Source organism: Panicum virgatum, chromosome 6N, assembly GCF_016808335.1.
Source record: "Panicum virgatum strain AP13 chromosome 6N, P.virgatum_v5, whole genome shotgun sequence".
NCBI lineage: Eukaryota > Viridiplantae > Streptophyta > Magnoliopsida > Poales > Poaceae > Panicum > Panicum virgatum.
Genome location: NC_053150.1, coordinates 52,284,860 through 52,312,501, shown reverse-complemented (window position 1 = coordinate 52,312,501; position 27,642 = coordinate 52,284,860). Strand labels below are relative to the sequence as shown.

At 42.6% G+C, this 27,642-nt stretch overlaps 2 protein-coding genes across 2 annotated transcripts; both read right to left on the bottom strand.

Annotated features, from left to right (window-relative positions):
* Positions 1 to 6,068: 6,068 nt before the first annotated feature.
* Positions 6,069 to 9,650, bottom strand: LOC120679267 (histidine-containing phosphotransfer protein 1-like). Its single transcript, XM_039960814.1, has 6 exons — positions 9,462 to 9,650; positions 9,233 to 9,363; positions 9,061 to 9,129; positions 7,806 to 7,877; positions 6,827 to 6,899; positions 6,069 to 6,514 (listed from the first exon to the last, which is right to left on the bottom strand). Exons 1-6 carry the CDS (start codon positions 9,510 to 9,512, stop codon positions 6,479 to 6,481), a joined length of 432 nt encoding a protein of 143 aa, XP_039816748.1. The 5' UTR covers positions 9,513 to 9,650; the 3' UTR covers positions 6,069 to 6,478.
* Positions 9,651 to 22,769: 13,119 nt separating this feature from the next.
* Positions 22,770 to 25,959, bottom strand: LOC120677744 (monodehydroascorbate reductase 4, cytosolic). The gene is made up of 9 exons (XM_039958926.1): positions 25,726 to 25,959; positions 25,512 to 25,583; positions 24,975 to 25,026; positions 24,789 to 24,869; positions 24,330 to 24,448; positions 23,981 to 24,200; positions 23,762 to 23,880; positions 23,553 to 23,678; positions 22,770 to 23,418 (listed from the first exon to the last, which is right to left on the bottom strand). The coding sequence occupies exons 1-9, from the start codon at positions 25,780 to 25,782 to the stop codon at positions 22,954 to 22,956; spliced, it is 1,311 nt and encodes a 436-aa protein (XP_039814860.1). The 5' UTR covers positions 25,783 to 25,959; the 3' UTR covers positions 22,770 to 22,953.
* Positions 25,960 to 27,642: the final 1,683 nt, after the last annotated feature.

Sequence of the window (27,642 nt, the reverse complement as noted above, 5' to 3'; positions counted from 1 at the left end):
GGAGGAGGCAGTACTGATGTGAGAGACCCAAAAACGAGGTCACACGTGCACATCTCTATTTATACACAAAAACAAAAAGGATCGGACCTGAGCCTGTTGTGATGAGTGTCGGCTGTAGGATGACAATGGGTACCCGAAATTCGAAATTCGATGGTTTTGTACATCATTAGACTACGGGTTTGGGTCAACTTTTAAATTTGAATGGGCATAACATCCTATCCATTCGGTTTATGGGTACGGGTTTGTTCCTGCAAGATCCAAACCCATAAACCTGTGAGTTTTTAAACCCGATCAAACCTAGTGCAATTGTCACTTTATTTTATAAAAATATTTTCAAACCCCAGTCATATAGAAGGAAAGTGGAGGAGACTAAAGTCAGCACTGTTCCACTCTTCAACTTCCCAAACAAATATGGTAGACACATCAAAATTCAGAAGTAAAGGTGAAGCCTAGAATAATCTGTATGCAGGTGTCATATCATATGGGAGCCGGGTCCGCCTAAGTCCTAGCCTTTACTCGGGACGAGCAAAGGAATAAGTCTGGGGAATCTTGTTGACGGTCTATTTTGATCCATTTTGACCGTCAACTTTCATGCAAATTATGAGCATCAAAAGTGAATAAATGTTAGTGTAGGATGATTTACTGACGAATTCCACAGATGCTAGTCTGAATGTGTGCAGGTAAATTTGGGCAAAAAATGCAAGAAACTAGCAAGTATGATCCGAGGCATGAATTTCGGGACAATCACAAGCAAAAAGGGCCCACTTGACAGCCTCGCATGAGAAGGGAACACAGGCTATGAGCATGAACACGTCATCAATCCAAGGTCACACTTTCTCGACGAATCATGTGTGTTCACGAGTATCCATGGGTCCACTAGAGCTAGCGAAACGCCTTAAGAAGGGTGTAAGGATCACCGGGGTGTCCGACCCTAGAGGGGGAGGGGTGAATAGGGTCGCTAATCGCTTTTTAACCTAGGGCTCAAACTACTTGCATAAGATAAACCTAACACGTCCTACACATGCTAGTTATGACTAAGATTTATCTATGCAACTCTCTACTTACCCCTAAAAACTTGCAACCTATAGCCAATCCTAATCAAACCAACTAGGAAAGTAAAGGCACACAAGAAAGAGTAAATGCGAAAACGTAATATGGTAAGTAAAGAGGTAAGTGCAAGAGGGATGCAAACTCCCGAGTAGACACGGTCATGTAACGTGGTTCGGCACAAACGCCTACGTCCACGGGACACCGAGGCTCTTCTGATCACCGTCTTGCACTACGCCACCAAGGCGATGCCGGCAAGCAAAGGCAAGTGCCCACAAGACACTAAGTCTCGTGCACCGCCGCCGTCTCTCTCGGTCACCCGGCCTAAATCCACTACGGAGCTTCTCCACCAAGGAGGGGGCCTCCTCTTCCCCCGCACAAAGTGTCATTGCCACTCCACACCAAGCCGGAGGGTCACACGACGGATCACAAGGATTGCTTGCCGCAGCAAGACTTCTCTCAAGGGAGATCTCGCAAGAACTAATCCCTATTACAAGCACTAAGCACTCTCACAAGTGTGCTTAAGCCTATATGATGTACAATGAAGCTCTATAGTGGTTGGAGATGTTCTTGGGTGTGTGTGGGATGTCCAGCAACTCCAGCAATTTTCAAATGGCCGGGGTGAGGCGTATATATAGGCCACCAAGTCTTGTAGCCGTTGCTCCAACGGTCAGCTGAAAATCTGTGTATCACCGGAAGAACCGATGCCTCTGGCAGGGGTAGCGTCGGTTCTTCCGGTCACTCATAAACCGAAGTAGCCGTTGAAGTCCTGACAGCTGACGCAGTGACCACCGGTTGAACCGATGCTTTGTTCCGATGCATCACCGGTTCATCCGGTGCTTAAGGATCTTTTCCTGGGCGCTGACGTCATTGCACCGATGGTATACTCCGATGCTCCGTCGGTTGAACCGGTGCTGAAGAAACTTCTCCTGGGCTCTTGACATCGTCTCTGGAACATAGGACGCTCAATGCACCGATGCCCCTTTTTGACTCGTCGGTTCATCCGGTGCCCATAAGCTGACTTGGCTTCGATTCCCTTCTGTCATGGCGTCGGTTCTTTCGACAACCATCGGATGCACCGATGCTTCATGCATCGGTTCTTCCGGTGCTTCAGAACGAAGAGCTTTCAGGGCCCTGAGACCCGCGAGGGGCGGCTCCCCCTCGACCCCCGTCCGCTAACCGGGTAGCGGAACCCCCGTAGGGGCGGCCCTTCGGGCCTTGCTACGCCTATCTTTTCTTTTTCTTTGTCATCACTTGATCCTAAAAGCCTGAGAATGATCAGCTTAACAATCATATTAGTCCAAGTGTTGTGTTGTCATTCGATCACCAAAATCACTCGAAATGGCATAAATGGTGCCATGTTCGTTACAAAGAGCTCACTCACCCATAATTGACATGGGCACCTTCGTAGCAGGTTCCAGGATGAAAACCGGGCCAATTGGCCGCGTGTCCCGGTCGCCCGACCACCTAGGTCGGCCGACTATAGGAAGTTTTGTATCGGCTTCGTCTTTCATGTGTGGGCTCTCCATTGGATGTAGAAGGCGGTTCTAGGTGATTGGCGGTGCATCTCCCGGCAGAGCACCCCTATTTCTCCCCTATAATTATGAGGGCATGGGGTAGAAATGAGGACACACCATCACACACACTCCTCTAATTTTTAGAGTTAGGGAAAGGTTAAGGGTAGAGAGTACTCAGGAGGGCCGCCGGTATGTCGGCGCTCTTTTCCATTTTGTACCACTACAAGAGTGAGGGGTAGTCGGGGAGGTGTCGGGATTGTCAGCCCCCGTCGCTCAGTTTGTACCTCGACGGATGCTTATCAATTATAGTAAGTGTTTGTGATCTTCTTTGTGCTTTATTTTCTAAGGTAAGTAGTGCTAGTTCTGCTAGTTGTTTATGGGATCAATAGTCCACTAGTTTAGTGGATGCCTCTAGAGTAGGACTCCTGGTAGAAGCGAATGCTCTCGATCAACTCTAGAGTTAGTAGAGGGCAATGTAGACGTAATGTCTAGACTAGATCCTACCTATTGATTGTTATGCCTTCCACGGTTTGTAGAGGTAGCCTGCAGGTGGTGACATCACTGTTTTGTGCCATCGTAATCCTTCATGTTTGGTTGTGCGACAGTAGCCTATGCCAGAACTTCTGATTCACCCAGGCGAAGCTAGCCCGAAGTAAACAACTTGTAGCTCTATCTTACATTTGATTTTAAGTCTTAGAAATCCTCTCAACCCCTTATCTCTTCGGTAGTGTGGTGTCCTTGAACGAATTCATACCTTAAATAATATACTCACATTTCCTGTGCATACGATACTTTAGAATACTCCTTGGTGAAAACTTGAACAATTTCGTGCGCTTACGGATTCTATTCGAGATGTTAAGAAGTGTCAACAGCGCATCCTTGGCCCGCACCTGCCAGGCAGCCGTGCCGTACCACCGCCGGCCGACGCCACCTACGGTCGCCTCTGCCTCATCACACACGCCCCCACAGCGCAGCCTCCGATCTCTCCCTCGGCGCCGCAGGGAGCTCACACTTCGACGCCAACGCCGGCGGCCTCCTCCTCCTCCTCTGGTTCACGGCCTCCGCCACTGCCGTCGGTAGCCTCCACGCCCGCCACCTCCACCAACCGCTCATGCACCTGCAGCACTCGCCCGCCGCCGCCTCAGACTTAATGCCGCTGATAGCGCCGCCCGCCGCGGTCGCGCGTGGCAGAAGTTCCACCACCGGAACCACCAGAGCACAACAAATTAAAGGAGAAAATGATGAGCTCAATTAACCTGAAAGCTGACAGGTAATAATAATTAATGCTCATAAGCACTAGACTGGATGAAGGCTCTACGAGAAAAATGAGATCGATTTTTGCCAAAATGATTACTAGTGACTGAGGTCTCTACATTTGAAATAGATATAAAGCCGCGCCGTTTAGGAGATTATTAGCATGGCGTCCAGTACTCCCGTATGGACGTACACTATATTTTAGATAAAGAAATTTATATATTATTATGAAGGTATATTTTTTTTCATGATGAATAATCTAGTAGCAGTATGTATTTATAACGTTTTTATATATTGATGGGTCAAATGTTTAACTTATTAAAATTCTAGATTGACCTACTCTCTCCCATCCAAAAAGAATGCAATTCTAATTTGACTTTATTTATATAAAAAAATTAATGTTACTTATGATACAAAACAATCATATTTAGATTTACCATGAAATATATTTCCATAATATTCCTATTTGGAGTCATAAATGTTAATAATATTTTTGATAAACTTTGTCTAACTTAGGGAAGTTCGACCTAGTCCAAACTTTATTAGAATCGCATTCATTTTTTGGATCAGAGGTAGTACTTTTAAAGTGATGGGAATATTTAATTGAACTGACAACGACTAAAGCCAACCACCACTAATGTCACTGCTAATTTGGCTTGATTTTTTTTTCGAGAATATGCAGGAGGGCTGCGTATCATTGCATTAAGAAGAAATCTAATTTGACTTGATGATGGTGACATGCAGTAATCCTTTTCTCGTTTGCTGTTGTTCTGAATTATGAGCCTGCTATTTCTTTAATGGCGAATTGGGTCATTAGTTGGCTGGTTGCTGGAAGCCATTGGTGTCCGGCGTGTCCGTCTTACACTGAGGAGGATGAGGCTGAGCCATCTCCTCTTTAGAGCACTGAAAGCAAATATATATATATATCAGTTTGTTCCTAATGGCCCTTCCTGCTGACTGCAAGCAGCTCGATCAGATGGATCACCGTATCGGTGTCAGCGTTGCTAAGCAAATCGCCATCGATGCTGCTGACCTGCTGGCCTGAACGGTCCTGCTTGTGCTTGGCAAGAGCGTGACACCAAAAGGCTAAGGGGATGTGCTTGGCTCCTTTTTTTTAGATTAAGGAAATAAAAGCCTGCTTGGCTCCTTCCTTTTTTTAGATTAAGGAAATAAAAGCCTGTTCGGCTGGGATAAAGTGGATGTGCTGGTTGGACCAGCCAATCCAGCTCTAGCCAACTCCAGCCAGCCGTGCGAGTGCGCGGTAGAGGCACGATTCAAGGCTAATACAACAGCTTGTTTAGCAGCCGTTCGGCTGAACCTGTGCTGCGTGCAGCTGGGCTGATCAGCCCAGCAAGTTTAGGCCATCCGAACAGGCCGAAATCTGGTCTCAGCAAATCTAAATCGAGAGCTTACGACCAAAAAACCACACGAGACCCGAGGCACTTAAGCTACTAAACAGACTCAAAGATTAAAAACTTGACAGCAACAAAAGGGAACCAAAGTCTGAAAACAAAACATTAGCACTTGATTCTCCTCAGGAGGGATGTGCTTGGCTCCTTCCTAGATGGGCAAAATGATTGCTTACTTTTCTTCTTCTTCTCGCCCTTTGCTTTGGATGCTCTTCTCTCCGGCAGAACTAAATAGGTAGGAGTTGAACCAACTTTTGGGGGGGGGGGGGGGGGGGGGGGGGGGGGGCTCAAGCTAACAAACCATTGTCGGCTAGTAAGTTATACGTTCCCCAAAGCAACAGAAAACCGAGGTAGCTGATGATTGATAAAAGCCAAGGAAATCCAATGGCAACTGTTCTCCAAACTGGAGTCGAGTATTAGATCACAACACCTAATTAACAAGCTTTCACTTCAACCTTCTCTGCAGCCAAGGACCAAGGCTCTGACATTCAGATTCAGTGGTGACCCATTCATTGGCATGCTCAGAACTGCTACTGCCCAGTTTCAGTGCAGAATTGCAAAAGCACAGAAACCAGAGGCGGCTATGCCTATTTGGATCATTCAGATACAAAATTCAATGGCACCCAACCCAAACAGATTCACAGCACAAATCACCTGGAGATAGAGGGGACGGAAGGCTAGAGGTGCCGACCCATTCCCCAAACAGGCCATCACCAGCACTCCAGCAGGCAGCCACCACCGCTAGCTAAGCTGTTGGCTGTTGCTGCCCTCCCTTGACGCGCCAGCCACCAGCCTGAAACTCTGCAAATCATACCTTGACCCATCCAATAACAGGCTCAACTGCACATAATATAGCACATCACACAGCACAGCACATGTCACCAAGCAACAGATTCATCCACATTAACCAGAGCATTGTTCTGCTTCACCAAATAACATCACCAGGGCACAGGCGATGGACTAGCTTGACACCGTTTCAGCTCAAACCGCTATGCGGATTGGGTACCTAAGAGAATACGAAATGATGACTACTACTAGGAGTGACCATATGACCTGCGACTGGTTGCAGGAACATGGATCACCTGACACGGATGATACTAGGATGATGACGACAAAGGTGTCAGCGCTAATCTCGCAGCTACGTTATTGCAGGCTTCACAGAAGCCAACTGAGGAGCGCAATCGGCATGTTCTTGAAACTTGAGAGGTGTAAGCATCATCCCGACATGCAGCTCCACTCCCCAACTCTGGTTTACTTGGGGTAGAAGCCATGGAGCTGCCTTTGCAGCTGCATCAGAGAACAAAATATCAGTTCACACATGATTTCAGTTAACCATCACAAGGTATCAACATGTAATAGCCAAGAAAGAAATAATAAAGTACTTGTCGTCTGTGCAGACTCTAGATAACAAAAAGCCAAATATATATCAATAGAAGCAAAACATGGGGTCCATTCAGGCTAAGGAGAGACCAGGTTGGGACCAAATAACTCTTAGGACTATATCATGTGATGATTGTGAAACTAAGAGAATACGAAATGATGACTACATGAAACTAAGATTCAGATATGAACAATAATCATTCAAACAAATTGTAATACCTGCAGCATGGTCTGGAACTTGCCACGTAGATCATAAAACTCAGTCCTTACTGAGTCCAGTGTTTTGAGGCATCTGGCAATGAATATACTTCAGTGAATTGTGCAGATAATATTAATTGGTAATTCATGAAAGAGCATGGAATTGGTAACTATGCAGGAAAATGCTTGTTGCAATGAAATTTCTGTTCACATTAATGACCTTAGGGGTCCAAAATTTCAACTAATGCGAACAATAAGCTAGCTTTACTGCTCACCATGAACATGCCTCCCTACCAAATAAATACTTGGATCATGGGTACTAAATCTACAAACAGCTGTTTATACCCATAGGCAGTTAAGTGAAGCAATCAAGCAAATGATTCTACCACAATCATCAGCACAGACAAGTAGTAGTTGTCAAAAACTCAAAATAGGAACTGTGTTTCATAATATGGCAGGATGAAAGTCAAATGGATTGGCAGATTGGATGATTAACTACTGCAAGATAAATTTACTGGTTAGTTCTCGAAAATTAAAAGCAGATGGGATAAATTATTTCTACAGAGCAGAGAGCTGAATCCTACAATATTTAGGGCATACATGAAAGCCAGTCAGGCTGTTCCATTTTAAATGCAGACAAGAAGCAAAGTGGCTATTAGCTGCAAAACTGAACTAGAGACATTACTATCCTAACTCAACAACCTCAGCTGAAAATGAATGCCATAATAGTTTGGGTGTACTGGAAAAGCACTCAGACTTGTATAAGAAGCCAACTATTTCATTTGGACTAGTGCACTAATAATCCTAACCCAGCAATCTGTGAAGACTCAAGCAATTTCTACTGCCTATTAAGACTGAGCTAATTCAGTGCAAAAGTAATGAGACAGTTTCAGCCAGAGAACAATATACATCAATAATAGGTGCCACCGCGACATTAGTATATGAATATTAAAAATGCCAATAAAAATAGTAGCACATGCATATGATACTAGGTACTGACCCATCCCTGCTCCTTGACTGGCAGAACTCTCGAAACTGGATGCAGGTGTTTTTGACTTTCTGGGCACCGACACTGAAATGGGGCAAATATACAAAATCAAGGACCCACAAAATTAATTCAATAAAAAGAATAAAAAAGAAAATACCATATCATAGCTCTCTGTATTCAGATCTATCTTCTATATCCAAGTAAACAAGAAAACAAAGTACAAGCCTTATAAAAATTGATAACTTTAGACAGCCAGATTCTATACTGAAACTTCCTATTCTACAAACAGAGCTCGAATCACAACAAATTACTTTGTGAACCTTAATCGTCCTACTTATTCTATCCTCTATTTTCATGACACACTTTTTCAAAATGCCATAGCAGAGTTGCTGTTTATACACAAAAATCCTAAAATGTTTTGCATCCATGATAAGGAAAAAACAATCATGCCTAAAGACAAACCATTTAAAACCCAGGCCATGAATTCAGGACAGCATGGAGCCATCAAACTAAAATGGGAGGGGGTTTACTAGTGCTCTTTGAGCCGTGTGGTCAGTTTGCGGGATGGATCGTGTTTCCTGTATCTACGTCAACCTTCCACAAATGGATCTGAACTCTGAATTGCCACTCAAGACGGAACACTGCAAGATGCTGCTATTGGAGCTATTCGATTAGTGTGCTGAGCGGAGTATGTTTGACAGATCTATACCATGAAACACTATAATGACAAAATAGATGAAAACACTTTCCAAAAGGGATCCGAATAGCAAAATAGTGAATACAATGGAACAGTGTAGGGTGATGATATTGGAGCTATTTGACTAGTGTGCTGAATAGGGCATGCTTGCCAGATCTATGTCATGGAACACTATAACGACAAAATAGATAACAACCCCTTCCCTAAGCGGATGTGAAACACAACTTAAAATAGGAAATGTGAAGTTTTCCTCTTTGAGCTGCATAACTGGTGTGCATGATGGAGGATATTTGTCGGATCCACTTTACGGAACACGACATTATGACATCAATGGTGACCATTCCCAAACAGAGCCCAAACGGAATGTGGAAACTGATCTTTGAGTGTTCCGATCCATACGGAGAATTAATTGAGTATGCCAGATCAGTCGCTTTACGACACAAAATTTAAATTCCCCCATTTTTAATGGCACCGCATACCCGATTCCCGTGCTAAAATGGCTGCACAACAAATAATGTCCTACCAGTATTACACGTACATTTCAGGAACAGGGTATGAACAAGAAATCACCTTGCACTGCTCCCCTTGAGCTGATGCACATATGCGTCGACCCTGTCAAAATCCACGCTGGGCTTCTCCCTGCACAGGCACAGAACCATGAAATTACAATAATCAGAGTCAATCCACCCAGTGCAACGATATGATCACAAACATGAAATGGCAAGTGAGGAATCAATCTTACAGCAGCTTGGCGAGCTCGCTGATGATCCTGTCGCCGTCCTCGCAGAAGAGGGTGATGACCTCGGAGACGAAGTCAGGGGAGCTGGCGTCCTGGAGCATCTGCAGCTGCTGGAATTGCTCATCCAGCAAACCCTAGCACCAAAGCAAAGCGCAATCTCGTCAGCCACCACCGGAATTCCGCACGACTAGCACCGAAACACGAAAATCCAAGCGCGGAGGAAGGCCCTTACCGTGGCGTACATGTTGTTGAGGAGGGCGGTCAGCTGGTTGGCGGCGGCCATGGCTGCGGTTGTCGCGGCGAGCACCGAACTGGGGAGGGGGGGAGCTCCGAGCTCGTCGTCGGGAATCGGGGAGCGGGGCGAGTGTGGGGAACTGGAATGGGGAATGGAGCAGAGCTTGTGATTGAGATGGGAGCGGGGAGCCCCTATTTATAGGGAGGAATAAGATTCCCCGGCCGAAGCCCCATGAGACTGGAGTGTTGGACTCGACTACTGTTCATCTTAGCTGTAATCAATTCTCGGATGGTTAGCAGGCATTCACTGCAACTACAAAATTAACTACCGACAAAATTTGTTTCAAGCTACTTGGTTGGTGCCAGTTTTTAATTGCTACTATTTCACTTCCGGATGCATGCCAACCTTAATCTAGCCGTTGGATCATGAATTGGCACCCACCAAAAGATGCCACCAATTGCGAAGTGAAAGACTAGCGAGTAAAAGCTGGCACCAACCATCTAACCAGTGAAACCAATTTTGTCTGTACCCACCAAAAGATGCCACCAATTGCGAACTGAAAGACTAGCGAGTAAAAGCTGGCACCAATCATCTAACCAGTGAAACCAATTTTGTCTGTAGCCAACCAATTCAGTTGTTGAAACATGGGTGACGCCAACTCAATATTAAAAGGGTAGAAATTAAAATCTATCTTATTAGACAATCAAATAAAATGGTTCAAATTAATATGATCCAACAACTGCCTAAAAGGATTGTAGATTTCTTGTTAGTAGAGGGCAAATATTATTTCTTCAAGAGGAACATATTTATTTGTATTTATTTTCATTATTATTCTTCCTCCTCGTGTTTATTTACTTATTTAAAATATGTAAAAAATAAATCATATTGAGTCTAGAAATAGACCTCTTATTCCATCATTCATACTTTTTTGCAACTACCATCTGTAATAATAACTATAATGACAATAATAAAAATAATAATAAAGTAGTACAAAAAAATAAAGCAAGAACTATTAATATTGTTTAATATTATCAAAATTTAGTTATATTTGTAAATTATTGCAAATATTTATCGAGCAACACGTTCTGACAATAACTAGACAATGCTTTCAAGAAAATACAAAAACTCCGCATCTAACCGATGTGTCGTGTTATCAATGAACGAACGTTACATCTCCGAGCAGTTACTTATGTACGACAAACTATAAATTATCCAAATATGGTAACGCCCGGTGGATGAATATTCCGACAGTATCTGAACAACCTTCTTAACAAAATACAAAAATTTCATATTTAATGGATGTATTGATATAATAATGTTGAAGAATGTCGTCTCCGATCCGTACCCGTATACAACAAACTATGAATTATTGAAATGTGGTAACGTCTGGTGTAGATGAATACTCCGACAATATTTGGATGTATCGATGTGATAATGGCAAAGACTATTGCATTTCAAATGGCTAAATCCTCCATGTCAAATGGATAAATCGATGTAATAATAGAGAACAAATTTTGCATCTCCAAACCGTTACCTATATATGACAAACTATAAATTATTGAAATATGGTAACAATTAATATTCCAACAATATATAGACAACCTTCTCATGAAAATAGAAAATATCGTATCCAATGTACGAATCAATCTAATAATGGTGAATGAACACTGCATCTCCAAGCCATTACCATGTATTGCAAACTATGGATTATTGAAATGTGGTAACATCCGGTTTGGATGGATATTTTGATAATATCTAGATAATCTAGAGTGAGAATGAGGGCTTGATATATGGAGTGAGAATCTGCAGAAATGCACCAAGTATTTGTCACCTACATTTCGCCGATGATTCTTTGATTTTGATTCAGGCAAAAGGGGAGGATGCTATGCCACTTTGGAATAGTTTGGAGTGGTATGAACAGTGCTCAGGGCAGATGATCAACAAAACAAAATCAGCTATTCTTTACAGTCCAAATACCAGCGACCCTGACAGTAGTGGAGGAGACCATGAATGAGAGATATCTAGGTCTCCCAGCCCATGTGGGTATCTCCATATCACAAATTTTCAAGTATCTGAAAGACAGAGTGTGGCAACGAATTCAAGGTTGGAAGGAGAGGTTTTTATCATGGGCTGGTAAGGAGATTTTGATAAAGGCAATTGCCAAAGCCATCCCTACTTTTGCTATGGGCTGCTTTGATATGACAAAAAACCCCTCTATGGCCAAATTAGCACTATGATCTGTCGGTATTGGTGGAACCAACAGGAAGAAAAACACAAAATATAGTAGTTAAGTTGGGACACTATGATAAAACCAAAATGTGAGGGAGGCCTGGGATTAAGGGATATTCATGCTTTTAATATGGCAATGTTGTGCAAACAAGCTTCGAGGCTGCTGCAAACTCCAGACTCTTTATGTGCTAGATTGTTACATGCTAAATATTATCCTGGGCGGTCATGTCTAAAGGCTCAAAGTGGTACTGGTATCTCGTTTTCATAGCGAAGCATCCTGTGAGGTATTGATCTGCTAAATAAGGGTACTATTTGGCGTGTAGGCAATGGTGTCAACTTGAACATCTGGGGTGATCCCTTGATTCCTAGAGAAATATCCCGAAGGTCGATAACACCAAAGGGGATGGTACTTCTAAGTAATGTCGAGGAGCTGCTTGATCCTGCCACCGGTACATGGGACGTTCAGCTCGTACGCGACATTTTCTAGGAGCAGGATGCATCTATAATTCTATCAATCCCGGTGCCTGCAGGCATGGAGAATAGGGTAGCATGGCATTTTGACAAAAGAGGTGCTTTCTCTGTCATAAGTGTTTATAAGCTGTACCGGAAGGAGCAGATGATCACTAGCAGGAGAGGGGGGGCATCAGCTTCCAACCCTGACCCTGCACTGGACTCTTTGTGGAGGAAAATATGGGATGTTCCATGTGCAAGAAAGATTAAGCAATTTCTCTGGAGATTCGCTATAATAGCCACCCTCTACGTATGAATCTCAAGCGGCGCGGTATGGATATTGACACTAGATGTGATGTATGCTACAGATTTGATGAGGATGGTGCACATTTATTTTTTAAATGCAAGATTACAGAGGAGCGCTGGGACACACTTGGGCTTAGCCGAAAAAGGGATATTTTTTTGTCAAAACGATCGGCAAAAGAAGTGATAGAAGCTCTAATGAGCATGAAGGAAGAGGTGAGAGTAAAATGCTGGTACACCCTTTGGATGTGTTGGTCAGAGCGTAACAGAATTAGAGAAGGCGAGTCAAGAAGAAGGGCTTGCTGGCTTGCTCATAGTATCCTAGTTCAGATAGAAGAATGGAAGAAGACAATTGTTCAAAAGATAAGCTCGAGCAATGACAGAATCAGCAAATGGGAGAAACCTGAAGCAGGGTTCGTTAAAGTGAATTGCGACACTGCATTTGATGGCACATCTGGTAATGTTGGCTAGGGCTGCATTCTTCGTGATGACAAAGGGGACACTATTTCCGCAAGACGTGTGCGAGTAGAGTCACTTATGAGCGCCTTTCATGGCGAGCTAATTGCAGCGATCCAGGGTTCTCAAGCAGCTGCAGAGATGAGTGTTGGGCATGTTATCATTGAGACAGATGCAATTGAGGTTGTGTCAGGCTGTTTATTCTGATGCCTTTGATTTAAGCCCCATGACTTTTCTAGTGACTGCTATGAAGTGTTTTAGAGTTCAATTTTATCTCCTAGAGAATCCAGCTCGATCTCGTTCTTGTAATAGAGTAGCCCATGAGTTAGCTATCCTAGAAAGTGCTTGTGCTCTTTATGATGACCATGTGTTGGCATCCATTCCGGACAATGTTGCTTGTATTATTGCGGATGATTCAGCACTATCTGATTAATGGAAGCTAATCTTCCGTTCAAAAAATTTTCTCAGATGGTTAGCAGGCAGTATTTACTGCAACAACAAAATTTGTTCGCTACGGACAAAATTGCTTTCACTAGCTACTTGGTTGGTGCCAGTTTTTAATTGCTACTGTTTCACTTTCTGATGGGTGCCAACTTTAATCTAGTGGTTGGATCGTGAGTTGGCACCCACCAAGAGATACCACCAACCGTGAAGTGAAAGACTAGTGAGTAAAAGCTGGCACCAACCATGTAACCTGTGAAACCAATTTTGTCTGTAGCTAATAAATTCAGTTGTTGAAACATGGGGTGAAACCAACTCAATATTAAAAGGGTAGAAATTGAAATCTATCTTATTAAACAATCAAATAAAATGGTTAAAATTAATTTGATCCAACAACTGCCTAAAAGGATTATAGATTTATTGTTAGTAGAGGGCAAATATTATTTCTTCAAGAGGAAGGTATTTAATTGTATTTATTTCCATTGTTATCCTTTCTCCTCGTGTTTATTTACTAATTTAAAATATGTAGAAATAAATCATATTGAGTCTACAAATAGACCTCTTATTCCATCATTCATATTTTTTTGCAACAACAATCTTGAATAATAATAATAATAATAATAATAATAATAATAATAATAATAATAATAATAATAATATCGAAAATAGAGCAAGAACTATTAATGTTGTTTACCATTATCCAAATTTAGTTATATTTGTACATTATTGCAAATATTTATTGTTCAACACCATTCCAACTATAACTAGACAATGCTTTCAAGAAAATACAAAAACCCCGCATCTAACCGATGTGTCGTGTTTAGGGATGGCAACGGGTATATACCCGACGGGTAGTGGCCACCCATACCCGTACCCGCTAGGATTAAATTTTACATGTCGGGTTACCCGTACCCGCATACGGGTAAGAAAATGATTCCATACCCGTACCTGCACGGGTAATTTTTACCCGACGGGTATCTCGCACCCGAAATCATACCCGAGTATTACATGTAAATATTAGACATTCACATGAAAAATAAATCACTACAAGCTTCATTGCAACAAGTTAATGGGTCATATGGGTTAACATGAGTTAGAGAGGGTTCAACAATATATATACTAGGAGGGTTTAATTGGATTTGAGCTAAATTCATAGGTCATATGGGCTAAAATGAGTTAGGCACTTAGGCTCATTTGTTTTTTCTGCGGGTATTTCTTACCCGCGGGTAGGCGGGTATGGGTAGTATAAACCCGCACCCGTACCCGCCATACCCGATGGGTATAAGATTTTGCCCACTAATGTACACACGGGTAGAAAAATCATTTCATACCCACCTTCTTATCGGGTAAATCTCGTTGGGTACTCGGGTTTCGGGTACCCATTGCCATCCCTAGTCGTGTTATCAATGAACGAACATTACATCTCCGAGGAGTTACTTATGTACGACAAACTATAAGTTATCCAAATATGGTAACGCCCGGTGGATGAATATTCCGACAGTATCTGAACAACCTTCTCAACAAAATACAAAAGTTTCATATTTATTGGATGTATGGATATAATAATGTTGAAGAATGTCGTCTCCAATCTGTACCTGTATATGACAAACTATGAATTATTGAAATGTGGTAACGTCTGGTGTAGATGAATACTCCGACAATATTTGGATGTATCGATGTGATAATGGCAAAGACTATTGCATTTCTGAGTCATTACACATATACGACATATTGTGGTAATGCCCGGTGTGGATGGATATTTTGACAATATCTGGATAACCTTCACAAGAGAATATAATATAAATCCTCCATGTCCAATGGATAAATCGATGTAATAATAGAGAACAAATGTTACATCTCCAAACCGTTACCTATATATGACAAACTATAAATTATTGAAATATGGTAACAATTAATATTCCAACAATATATAGACAACCTTCTCATGAAAATAAAAAATATCGTATCCAATGTACGAATCAATCTAATAATGGTGAATGAACACTGCATCTCCAAGCCATTACCATATATTGCAAACTATGGATTATTGAAATGTGGTAACATCCGGTTTGGATGGATATTTTGATAATATCTAGATAATCTAGAGTGAGAATGAGGGCTTGATATATGGAGTGAGAATCTGCAGAAATGCACCAAGTATTTGTCACCTACTTTTCGCCGATGATTCTTTGATTTTGATTCAGGCAAAAGGGGAGGATGCTATGCCACTTTGGAATAGTTTTGAGTTGTATGAATGGTGCTCGGGGCAAATGATCAACAAAACAAAACCAGCTATTCTTTACAGTCCAAATACCAGCGACCCTGACAGAAGTGGAGGAGACCAGGAATGAGAGATATCTAGGCCTCCCAGTCCATGTGGGTATCTCTAGATCACAAATTTTCAAGTATCTGAAAGACAGAGTGTGGCAGCGAATTCAAGGTTGGAAGGAGAGGTTTTTATCATGGGCTGGTAAGGAGATTTTGATAAAGGAAATTGCCCAAGCCATCCCTACTTTTGCTATGGGCTGCTTTGCTATGACAAAAACCCTCTATGGCCAAATTAGCACTATGATCTGTCGGTATTGGCGGAACCAACAGGAAGAAAAACACAAAATACACTGGTTAAGTTGGGACACTATGATAAAACTAAAATGTGAGGGAGGCCTAGGATTAAGGGATATTCATGCTTTTAATATGGCAATGTCGTGCAAACAAGCTTAGAGGCTACTGCAAACTCCAGACTCTTTATGTGCTAGATTGCTACATGCTAAATATTATCCTGGGCGATCATGTCTAAAGGCTCAAAGTGGTACTAGTATCTCGTTTTCATGGCGAAGCATCCTGCGAGGTATTGATCTGCTAAAGAAGGGTATTATTTGGCGTGTAGGCAATGGTGTCAATTTGAACATCTGGGGTGATCCCTTGATTCCTAGAGATATATCTCGAAGGTTGATAACACCAAAGGGGATGGTGCTTCTAAGTAATGTCGAGGGGCTGCTTGATCCTGCCACCGGTACATGGGACGTTCAGCTCGTACGCGACATTTTCTGGGAGCAGGATGCATCTAAAATTCTGTCAATCCCGGTGCATGCAGGCATGGAGAATAGGGTAGCATGGCATTTTGACAAAAGAGGTGCTTTCTCTGTCAGAAGTGTTTATAAGTTGTACCGGAAGGAGCAGATGATCACTAGCAGGAGAGGGGGCATCAGCTTCCAACCCTGACCCTAGACTGGACTCTTTGTGGAGGAAAATATGGGATGTTCCATGCACAAAAAAGATTAAGCAGTTTCTCTGGAGATTCGCTATAATAGCCACCCTCTACGTATGAATCTCAAGCGGCGCGGTATGGATATTGACACTAGATGCGATGTATGCTACAGATTTGATGAGGATGGTGCACATTTATTTTTTAAATGCAAGATTACAGAGGAGCGCTGGGACACACTTGGGCTTAGCCGAAAAAGGGATATTTTTTTGTCAAAACGATCGGCAAAAGAAGTGATAGAAGCTCTAATGAGCATGAAGGAAGAGGTGAGAGTAAAATGCTGCTACACCCTTTGGATGTGTTGGTCAGAGCGTAACAGAATTAGAGAAGGCGAGTCAAGAAGAAGGGCTTGCTGGCTTGCTCATAGTATCCTAGTTCAGATAGAAGAATGGAAGAAGACAATTGTTCAAAAGATAAGCTCGAGCAATGACAGAATCAGCAAATGGGAGAAACCTGAAGCAGGGTTCGTTAAAGTGAATTGCGACACTGCATTTGATGGCACATCTGGTAATGTTGGCTAGGGCTGCATTCTTCGTGATGACAAAGGGGACACTATTTCGGCAAGACGTGTGCGAGTAGAGTCACTTATGAGCGCCTTTCATGGGGAGCTAATTGCAGCGATCCAGGGTTCTCAAGCAGCTGCAGAGATGAGTGTTGGGCATGTTATCATTGAGACAGATGCAATTGAGGTTGTTCAGGCTGTTTATTCTGATGCCTTTGATTTCAGCCTCATGACTTTTCTAGTGATTGTGCTATGAAGTGCAATTTTATCTCCTGGAGAATCCATCTCGATCTCGTTCTTGTAATAGAGTAGCCCATGAGTTAGCTATCCTAGAAAGTGCTTGTGCTCTTTATGATGACCATGTGTTGGCATCCATTCCGGACAATGTTGCTTGTATTATTGCGGATGATTCAGCACTATCTGATTAATGGAAGCTAATCTTCCGTTCAAAAAAATTTCTCAGATGGTTAGCGAGCAGTATTTACTGCAACAACAAAATTTGTTTGCTACGGACAAAATTGCTTTCACTAGCTACTCGGTTGGTGCCAATTTTTAATTGCTACTGTTTCACTTTCTGATGGGTGCCAACTTTAATCTAGTGGTTGGATCGTGAGTTGGCACCCACCAAGAGATACCACCAACCGTGAAGTGAAAGACTAGTGAGTAAAAGCTGGCACCAACCATGTAACCTGTGAAACCAATTTTGTCTGTAGCTAATAAATTCAGTTGTTGAAACATGGGGTGATGCTAACTCAATATTAAAAGAGTAGAAATTGAAATCCATATTATTAAACAATCAAATAAAATGGTTAAAATTAATATCATCCAACAACTGCCTAAAAGGATTATAGATTTATTGTTAGTAGAGGGCAAATATTATTTCTTCAAGAGGAAGGTATTCAATTGTATTTATTTCCATTGTTATCCTTTCTCCTCGTGTTTATTTACTTATTTAAAATATTTAGAAATAAATCATATTGAGTCTAGAAATGGACCTCTTATTTTATCATTCATACTTTTTTGCAACAACAATCTTGAATAATAATAATAATAAAGTAATACCGAAAATAGATCAAGAACTATTAATGTTGTTTACAATTATCCAAATTTAGTTATATTTGTACATTATTGCAAATATTTATTGTTCAATACTATTCCGACAATAACTAGACAATGCTTTCATGAAAATAAAAAAACTCCGCTCCTAACGAATGTGTCGTGTTATCAGTGAATGAACATTACAACTCCGAGCAGTTACTTTTGTACGACGAACTATGAACTATGCAAATATGGTAACTCCCAATGGATGTGTCAATATAATAATGATGAATGAATGTTGCATCTCCCAGCCGTTACGTATATATACTGTGAATTATGAACACTATGCACATAAAGGAACTAAACAGATGATATAATAACCTACATATGTGTTTCTATAAAACTCTGGCGAGTATTATACCATGGTTATTAACCCTACTCCGACTAAATTACAACAATTGGCTAAAGGAATAATACTACTATATATAGTATTGAAACAATGGATTAATGATAACAAAATTTTGCAGCCATTATTGTATCAAGATACATATATAGCATCGTGCCCATTCCACATGCGCAAAGCGTTGAGTTAATGCAAAACCTAGGTCCTAGGCAACTAACGGACATTCATGTGGTATTATGAATATATTAGACATGCTATGATACTGGTATTAACCTAAAGATTTTGTGTAGTAGCAGAGCGTGTCGATAATTGTGAGCTTCTTGCAGCTCTTTAAACTGAAAACCATATGCACCTAAAAACTTCCTATATCATGCTCATAACATACGCATGTGATGAGCAAAAATCAATGTGTGTGTGTGTGTGTGTGTGTGTGTGTGTGTGTGTGTGTGTGTGTGTGTGTGTGGCACCTTTACATTAGCGTAGTATTATATTATGTTTACGAGTAACATAAAGGAACTCAAATAGCAACTATTTACACATGCTTAGTATTCTCCAAGGTATGTAACTATATAATATATATAGACATGTTGGAGTTGTACTACGGATAAGTCCAATCTGGCACTTTATTTAGAGTTTCATATTATTTTCTTTTGGTATGACTTAGCCATGTCGGATGCTGTGTGCATTTCCCCATAGATATAACTATATCAGTTTCTTTAAGGAATGATATAACTTAGCCTATGGGTTTGAATGTTTCTTACACTTCGGCTTTGCTATTATTCTGGTCCTTTTGACATGTATACCATGATCCAATATTATCAGACTTTTGTATATTCCTAAAATTATTTTTGTTTAAACTTGATTTCTATATTCTTTAAGTTCATGGAAGTTAAACTTAGCTATATCTATTTATCTATTGTTTATCACAGGCTGCGGAGAAGAAAGGGTCCTTCTATGAAAAGAAGCACAAAGAGCAAAAAAAATGTATTACGGTGGTGCAGAGGCTCATAAGTTTGAAGCCATTGAAATTGATGTGAAGAAGCTATCAACAAAGTTATATATTGCCATTCACATTGTCAATGCTACTTCCAAAAAGATCAAGTGTGTGTGTGTGTGTGTGTGTGTGTGTGTGTGTGTGTGTGTGTGTGTGTGTGTGTGTGTGTGTGTGTGTGTGTGTGTGTGTGTGTGTGTGTGTGTGTGTGTGTGTGTGTGTGTGTGTGTGTGTGTGTGCTAGAACATGTTCTAATTTCATATACCTGGATCATACATTCATAAATCAGGAGGAGAAGACGCTTATTTTGGAAATATCAGCTTCTCTGTAAAGAAGCGATGGAGAGTAATAATGGCAAAAATCAAATGGAAATGCATTTTCAAAATTCATTATTGCTAGCAATTAGCTCACAAATAAATATATGTGAATTTTAGAAAATACTATAAATCTTGAAATATTCAAACAAACATCAATTGACTTTTTGTAGCCATACCTTTTTGCATAAAAACCTCTTATTCCATAGATCACAAGCCGAGCCCAACCAACCACAAATAAAAAAGCTAAAACTGACAAACACCAAGGGCTCATGCATTTGCAAGAATACTGAATTTCCTAGTTTTTAATCATTATTATTTCACTTCCTGGTGGGTGCCAACTCTTAATCTAGACATAGGATTGTAGTTGGCATCCACCAAGAGCTACCACCGAGAAGTAGAAGACTAGAAAGTAAAAAGCTAGCACCAACCAAGAAACAAGGGAAACCAATTTTGTCTATAGCTAACAAATTTTAGTTGTTGAAGTAAGGGTGGCGCCAACTCAACATTATGTCACACTCGGTTTTGGAAAAAAACAAATGCATCTCATATGTGCGCTAGGATCAAGTTTATACACATATGAAGGTATTCAAGGGCGAATCCACAGCGTGGCGAGGTCTGGCGGTCGCCATACCAACCGGCTGGCGAGCAGCTCCTCGTACCGCTTGTTTTCTCTATGACTACGAGTGTGAGCTCCACCCAAGCAGACACTGCTATCCTTGGCCGTGCCTAGAGCTTTGGCCCACAACAGTGTAGGCCACATATTGCTGCCCCACGATGTCTCATTGAGTTAGCACTGCTCCTACTGGTGGCAATAGCTTCTATGAAAAGAATTTTCTTAGCTATGAATATTATCAAACTATGAATTATTGAAATAAGATAACGACAGGCATGGATGAATACTCTGGCAATATCTGGACAACTTTCTAAAAAAATACAAAACCTTTATATTCAATGGATGTATCGATATGATAAAAACAAAGAATGTTGCATTTCCAAGTCATTAAACATATACGACATATTATTGTACTACCCAGTGTGGATGGATATTCTGACAATATCTGGTTAACCTTCACAACAGAATATAAATGCTCCATGTCAAATGGATATATCGATACAATAATAGCAAACAAATGTTGCATCTCCAAGCTGTTACCGATATACGACAAACTATAAATTATTGAAATGTGGTGACACGTGATATGAATTAATATATATATATATATAATGAATGTCTCGATACAAAACCTGGGTTCTAGGCACCTTATTTTGGCTAACGGACATTCATGCGGTGTTGTGAATATGTTGGGTTGGGCATGCCATAACACTGGTGTTAACCTAAGGATTTTGTGTAGTAGCCAAGCGTTGTGAGCTCGTTGCAGCTTTTTAAACTGAAAACCGTATATGCACGTAACTTCCTATCTCATGCTCATCACATACGTATATGCATATATATATATATATATATATATATATATATATATATATATATATATAGGTTTCTTCATTCATGGAAATATAGGAAGTGCTTGAACATGTTCTAATTTCATACACATTGATCATACATTCATAAATCAAGGGAAAAGACATTTCTTTTGGAAGTATCCGCTTCTCTAGAGAGAGACGATGGAGATTAATCATGGCAAAACTCAAATAGCATCTATTTTCTAAATTCATTATATATACATCTATACATATCACTAGCAATTAGGTCACAAATAAATAAATATATAGATAGATAGATAGATATTTTAGGAATTTTAGAAAATCCTATAAAAAGCTTACAATATTCAAACAAACATTATTTGATTTTTTTGTAGCCATGCTATTTTGCATAAAACTGCATACCGAGCCCAGCCACAAATAGAAAATCCAAAGCCGACAAACACCAAGGGCTCATGCATTTGCAAGCATATCAAATTTTGTAGTTTTTAATCGTTGTTGTTTCACTTCCAGCTGGGTGCCAACTCTAGTCTAGCAATTGGATTGTAGTTGGCACCGACCAAGAGCTACCACCAACCGAGAAGTAGGAGACTAGAAAGTAAAAGCTAGCACCAACCGAGTAACAAATGAAACTAATTGTGTCTATAGCTAACAAATTTAGTTGTTGAAGTAGGGGTGGCGCCAACTCAACGTTTGAAGCCTAAAAATTGAAAGCTACCTTATTAAACAATCAAATGCAGTATTTGAAATTAATATGATCCAACAACCACCTAAAATTTTCTAGCTATATTGTTAGTAACAATTAATATTAATTCTTCGGTGTGTAGATATTCATTTGTATATGTTTTCATAATTATCATTTCTTCTCATGTTAATTTACCCATTGAAAATATATAGAATTAATCTATATAATTAATATAGTATCTAGTAGTAGATCTCTTATTCGGCAATTAATATTTTTTTGCAACAACAATCTAATATAGAAATAATAGAGTGATAATAAAATAGAGCAAGAAAATTACCCAAGTTTAGTTATATTTGTAAATTATTGCAAATATTTATTTCTCAACACCATTGCGACAATAACTATAGCGGATGTGTCGATGTAACAACGAATGTTGCATCTCCGGGCAGTTACTTAGACAATGACCGCAGTCCGCACTATGCAGATTGGGGCCAAATGCAGATCCTAACTAAAAACCTAGAAAATGGGTAATGGAAAGTGACAGTAGTAGTTAGGCCTGATTCAGTTTGTCAGACGTCCGACAAAGGATCACTCCATCTTGTCAGAATCCACCGGACAGAGCTGTGGCTTCCTTTCACAGATATGCCGGCCTGACAGGAAGATCTAGCTAGGCATCCTCAGGTGCTTTTAAACTGGTTGCTTTCATGGGGTGAGCATGATTTCCTCCTGTCGGAATCTCCAGCAGCTGCTGAGCCCATTAGAAAGATGGCGATAAGAATAAGATATTCACCAAAACACATCACGATCAGAAGCCCAGATTATTAGGTAGTGCGGACTAGCAACTATTTGAACTACTAAGAAGCACCGAGTGATGTGAAAAGCTCAAAGCAGAATTGCCAAGAAATATACATGCTCAAATTGGCAGTCTCTAATTAATTTTGTTTTTGTTACATCTGCCGAATTGCTTGATCAGGCTTTGGTAGCGAACTCCAGCCCCTCGGTCTTGAGCGCCTCGACGTTGGCCACCGGCGGCTGGGTCCTGGCGACCCTGGCGATGGCCTGGTTCTCCTCAGCCGACCCACCCTCGAGGAACACGCCGACGACCTTGCCGTCCTTGACCCAGTAGCTCCCGAACTTGTGGTTGGCCGAGGCCGGGTCGTTGTCGCCGAACAGCACGTCGTCGCCGACGTTGTCGCCGTAGAACTGCCACGCGATGTCGAACGAGCGGGAGTAGAAGTAGGGCAGGTAGTCGTACTCGGGCACCGGCTCGCCGGACTCCTTGGCCTTGATCGCCCGCACGGCCTGCTCGGCTGACTTCCGGGCGTGGTCCACGTGCTCCACTCGCCGCTGCTCGTTGTAGAGCTTCAGAGGGAAGGTGGCCACGTCGCCGATGGCGTATACTCCCGGAACGCTTGTCTCGAAGAATGCATCCGTCTGAAATAAAGGGGGGGAAAAGTCAGGTCACAGAAGGCACAACAAGAGATCAACACACAACAGGACTACAGGAGTCTGCTCTCTGCTTGTGGCTTCTACTGAATGAAGGTACGTAAAACAACAAGTGAGCTGACCTTGAGTCCACCTTTCTCCTCTGCAAGTTTACCCTTGAAGAGAGCCGTCAATGGCCTGCCGCCGACGCCAACAACAACAATGTCAGCTTCCAGTACTCTTCCATCCTTCAGCTTCACTGCAGTGACCTGTCATTGATACAGATGAACGTTAACCTTCAGATTCAGATTAAACACTATGAAACTGAATTTGCAGATGGTTCAATGCTCACATCTCCATTGGCATCAGCTTCGAAGCCAGCAGCAACTGTGCCCTTCACAATCTTGATTCCTTTGTTAGAGTAGTAGCCCTCATAGAAATGAGCGATACCGGAGGTGAAGAGACGGGGCACTACAAGAGTTCAGATTCAGCATGTAAAGAAAAGTTCAGCGATTGCTTTAGATTAGAAAATACAACATGCCTGATAAGTTTCCAGGTTAACGAGACTTACTGCACCAGGGTTCAGGGTACACCATAGTGACATCAAAGTTGTTCATTTTCAAGGCTGCACTAAGCTCAAGCCCTATGTAACCACCTCCAACAATCACAGCCTTTCCATCCTTCTTTGCTTGCATAGCTGCGACCAACTTGTCCGCATCGGCAATATCCCTTAGATACAATATGTTGTTGGATTCTGCTCCCTGAACGCCAAAGTCCGTGAGCTTTATGACCTGAGCGCGCGAACAGAATAAATGTCATGAGTGATCAGATAAGGCAAAAAATAGCAAGTTGGCACTAAAAAATTTGCATAAAAGCAGACATTTTATATTTAAAGAGAAGGATTGCAACTGACGACTCACCGAGGAGCCAGTAGCAATGAGCAAGGTCTCATATGTAAAGTTTGCCCCAGCTGCACTTGTTAGGGTCTTGGAGGCAAGGTCAGCCTTCACAATCTCAGTGCTCAGGATCAGCTCAATGCCTGAAAATAAACATAATCAGCGCATGTTCAGAACTGTGAAAAAGTAATGATTTCCACACATTGTTGTTGAAGATGTCAAACAGAGTCCAGAGGCCAGACATGGAGTATCATGTTTGCTGCCAGTGCTGTATTCAGTTCAGAGGATCTCGAAGAACAAAATAAATAAAGCAAACTTTGATCTTGAGGATGAACATTTCCCCAGTTATTAAGCCCGCACAATTCGGCATGCAATGCATCTTAAACATGTATATCATAGTCGCAGCTGAGTGCAAAAGCAACTGTTTTTATCTAAAATAACATACTGCAAGTACAGCAGTGTTGATCAAACGAGAAAGCTTACCTTTCTCTGAGTACCATTCAGGAAGTAGCCTCTCTCCGCCGCTCCCCACACACGTGTGGAACCCAGGCAGTCTTGCGGCATCTGTTTGACAGGACAAGCATCCGTTGATCAGTAAGCGGGGGAAGGATGGTCAGAAAACAGAGTGGGTGGTAATGCAGTGCTCTGCATTTTGCTTTCAGGGCTTACTCTGAGGGAAGAGGTATCCCTTGCTGAGTGCGGGGCGCTCGTACGGGGCCACCTGAAAGGTCAAAGCGTAGAGTGATCGGGTTAAGCAGGCAGAGGCATCTCAGCAGAAAAGCATTTCGGTGGGTGATCGATCAGCTGCACACAAGCATGTCGGCTAAGGAGCCGGCTGTTGTTGGCATCTTGTTCAGTTGGTCTGAAATCTCTCCGGCTTGCCAGCAAACAGCAGAAGAAACGTTGGTGAGGATGGGTTGAAGGAACATGGTGCGGAATTTCATCCAGGTGTCCAATTCAATTCGTTCTCTGGTGTATACAGATAGATAGAGAAACAAGCGAAAAAACGGGTTCCTCTCCTCCGCTTGTTTCAACTACCGTACCGATGGAGCAGCGCCAGCAGGTTCCTCCGATCCGTCTAGCAATTTGTCCAGCCGAAACTAAATCGAAGAAGCACCTTACGAGAAATTTCATGCTCTAATAATGATTCGATCGCGACACGGCGGAGGGGGGATGGGGAGCAGCAGAGCAGGTAATAATACGTACGGGTTCCTTGGAGATGATGGCGAGGTCGCCGGGGTTGACGCCCTGCTTGCCGAACTCCCTCGCCGCGTACCCCTGCGAGATGAGACTTTTCTGTTATGGTGGTGGTGAATTGGTGATCGATCGGACGAACGGGTGCGGGGAGAGAATCGAATCGCGAATGGAATCCATTCCTATTAAGGATCCGCAGAGAGGGGAGGTTGTGGTGGGCACTGACCGCCGCGACGCCGCCGCCGAGGATGACGTACTTGAAGTGCTTGGCCTCCGCCGCCATGTCAATACGTGATGGATCGGAGAAGCAACGATCGCGAATGAAACCGCCGGACGGGGAAGCAGCAGCAGGCGACGGACGAAAAGAGAGAGAGAGAGAGCAGACGGGAACTGCGCGTGATCGCTCGCTCACTTTTTATACTGCCTGCCGCCGTGTTGCCAGTTGCCAGCTATGCTTCCCGGAAAACAAACGCTGCTTCGCTCATTCCGACTAATTCTGGTGCCACGTGGCCCTCCTACGGCCGTCCGTGGGAGCAAACGACCGGTGGGTGATGAGCCGGCGGGCGCGGCACGAGCAGCCATCCTACCTACCTACCTTCCTGTCTGTTCCTCCCCACTCCATGCCGGCGGCTTTGCTTTGGCCTGTGAATAGTCGCGTCCGCATCTTTGACTCCCCACCCGCTCACACGTTGCTCCCACACGTCACAGCTGACGCCGGCAGTCTCTCTCATGTCACATTCAGAGAGAGAGAGAGACCAGGTCAAATCTTTTCGCTTTGCTTACTTCTACTGTATCGCAGAGGTACGAGATACTGTAAAACACTTGCAGTTAGAAATGCACAGCACATCGACTCGAGAACAATCTAAAACCTTCCTTTGTTTGCCCACGAATTAAAATTGTCGGAAGATGGCGCAAGCGACTTCTTCGGATTGCTGGCATGACGGTTGAGGTCATGTGCGCGGGTGAAGCAAGTAGGTGAGGTCGGCCTGCGACGGTGGATCGGTTTTGATGGATATCTGGGGATGTGGGGCAACTTTGCTCACCACCTCGACGGCGATAAAGGAGACGGAATCGTGGCGTGGAGTACTATGGCGGGCGTGGCAAGGCCCCCGCGCAGGGTGTTTCTTCAAGGCGACGAGAACGAGGTCCAACGGCGGAAGTGGCGAGACCCCCCGCGCGTTGTGTTATTGTGGTGGTGATTGCGAGGCAGCCTTCAAAAGGTCCGGTTTTGGTGGTATCACTCCGTCAGGTGGAGAGTGGTGTTGCAATGGCATGGCGGCGGTGGATCCTGCATGGCAGTGGTCTTCCCGGTGTGGTGCGGTCCGCATCTTTCAGTTCCTAGTCGACGCAGGATCACGTTTGGAGGTTCTCGATAACTACATGAGTGTGGATGGTTTGGTGGGTGTTGCGGGCTCTGTTTCTGCTGCATTTGTCGCGTGGATTTTTTCCAAACCAGGCAGAGATCGACATTAGAGATGTTGTGCGGCTGCGTCGATGCCCCAATCCGACCGGTCTGAGTTGTTGAGTAGTGTTAAGTTTGGCGCGTGTTGATACCCCAATCCAACCCGCCGGTTTGTTTCTATGTGGTCTTTTTTTTCTTTTTGTTGCCTGATTATGGCTTTCCAGGGACATAATCTTATATTTTTCTGCTATATCAATAGAAACGCACTCGTCGAGTGCCGTTCGTTCAAAAAAAAATGAATTAAAATTGATGGATTACGGGTAGACGCCAGCCAACCACATGGGTTGGCCATAATCCGTCCAGGTTCGCGCCATCATTGTCATCATAATTCATTCATAGTACATATTAACATACATGACCCACCCAGACTCCCCGCTGATAGCGACCACCTCGACACCCAAAGATTCCTCCTCGACAGTCCGTTTACATCTGCTGATGAGTGACCGCCACACCGGACAAGCAGCCACGAGGCCAGGTCAGCATCTCAAGACTAGTCGGTCAATGTATAATACTAGTACAAGGCAACAGGCATCGTCAATCCAATCAGTTTCGTGGCTTAAACACAAAAACAGCTACGTTAAAAACTCCATCTGCCTGGCAATAGGCTAAACAAAACAGCCGCACCATACTTCCGCGTTGCGCTCATCTCATGCCAATACCAAACCTAAACTACAACAGCAA

Coding starts and splice junctions, on each gene's coding strand:
- LOC120679267 (XM_039960814.1), bottom strand. CDS start 9,512: ATGGCCGCCGCCAACCAGCTGACCGCCCTCCTCAACAACATGTACGCC. Junction 6,900..7,805: donor CAGTCAAGGAGCAGGGATGG/GTCAGTACCTAG, acceptor ATTCATTGCCAG/ATGCCTCAAAACACTGGACT. Junction 6,515..6,826: donor AGTTCCAGACCATGCTGCAG/GTATTACAATTT, acceptor TCTCTGATGCAG/CTGCAAAGGCAGCTCCATGG.
- LOC120677744 (XM_039958926.1), bottom strand. CDS start 25,782: ATGGCGGCGGAGGCCAAGCACTTCAAGTACGTCATCCTCGGCGGCGGC. Junction 25,027..25,511: donor CCATCATCTCCAAGGAACCC/GTACGTATTATT, acceptor TTGACCTTTCAG/GTGGCCCCGTACGAGCGCCC. Junction 24,201..24,329: donor TCATTGCTACTGGCTCCTCG/GTGAGTCGTCAG, acceptor TCGCGCGCTCAG/GTCATAAAGCTCACGGACTT.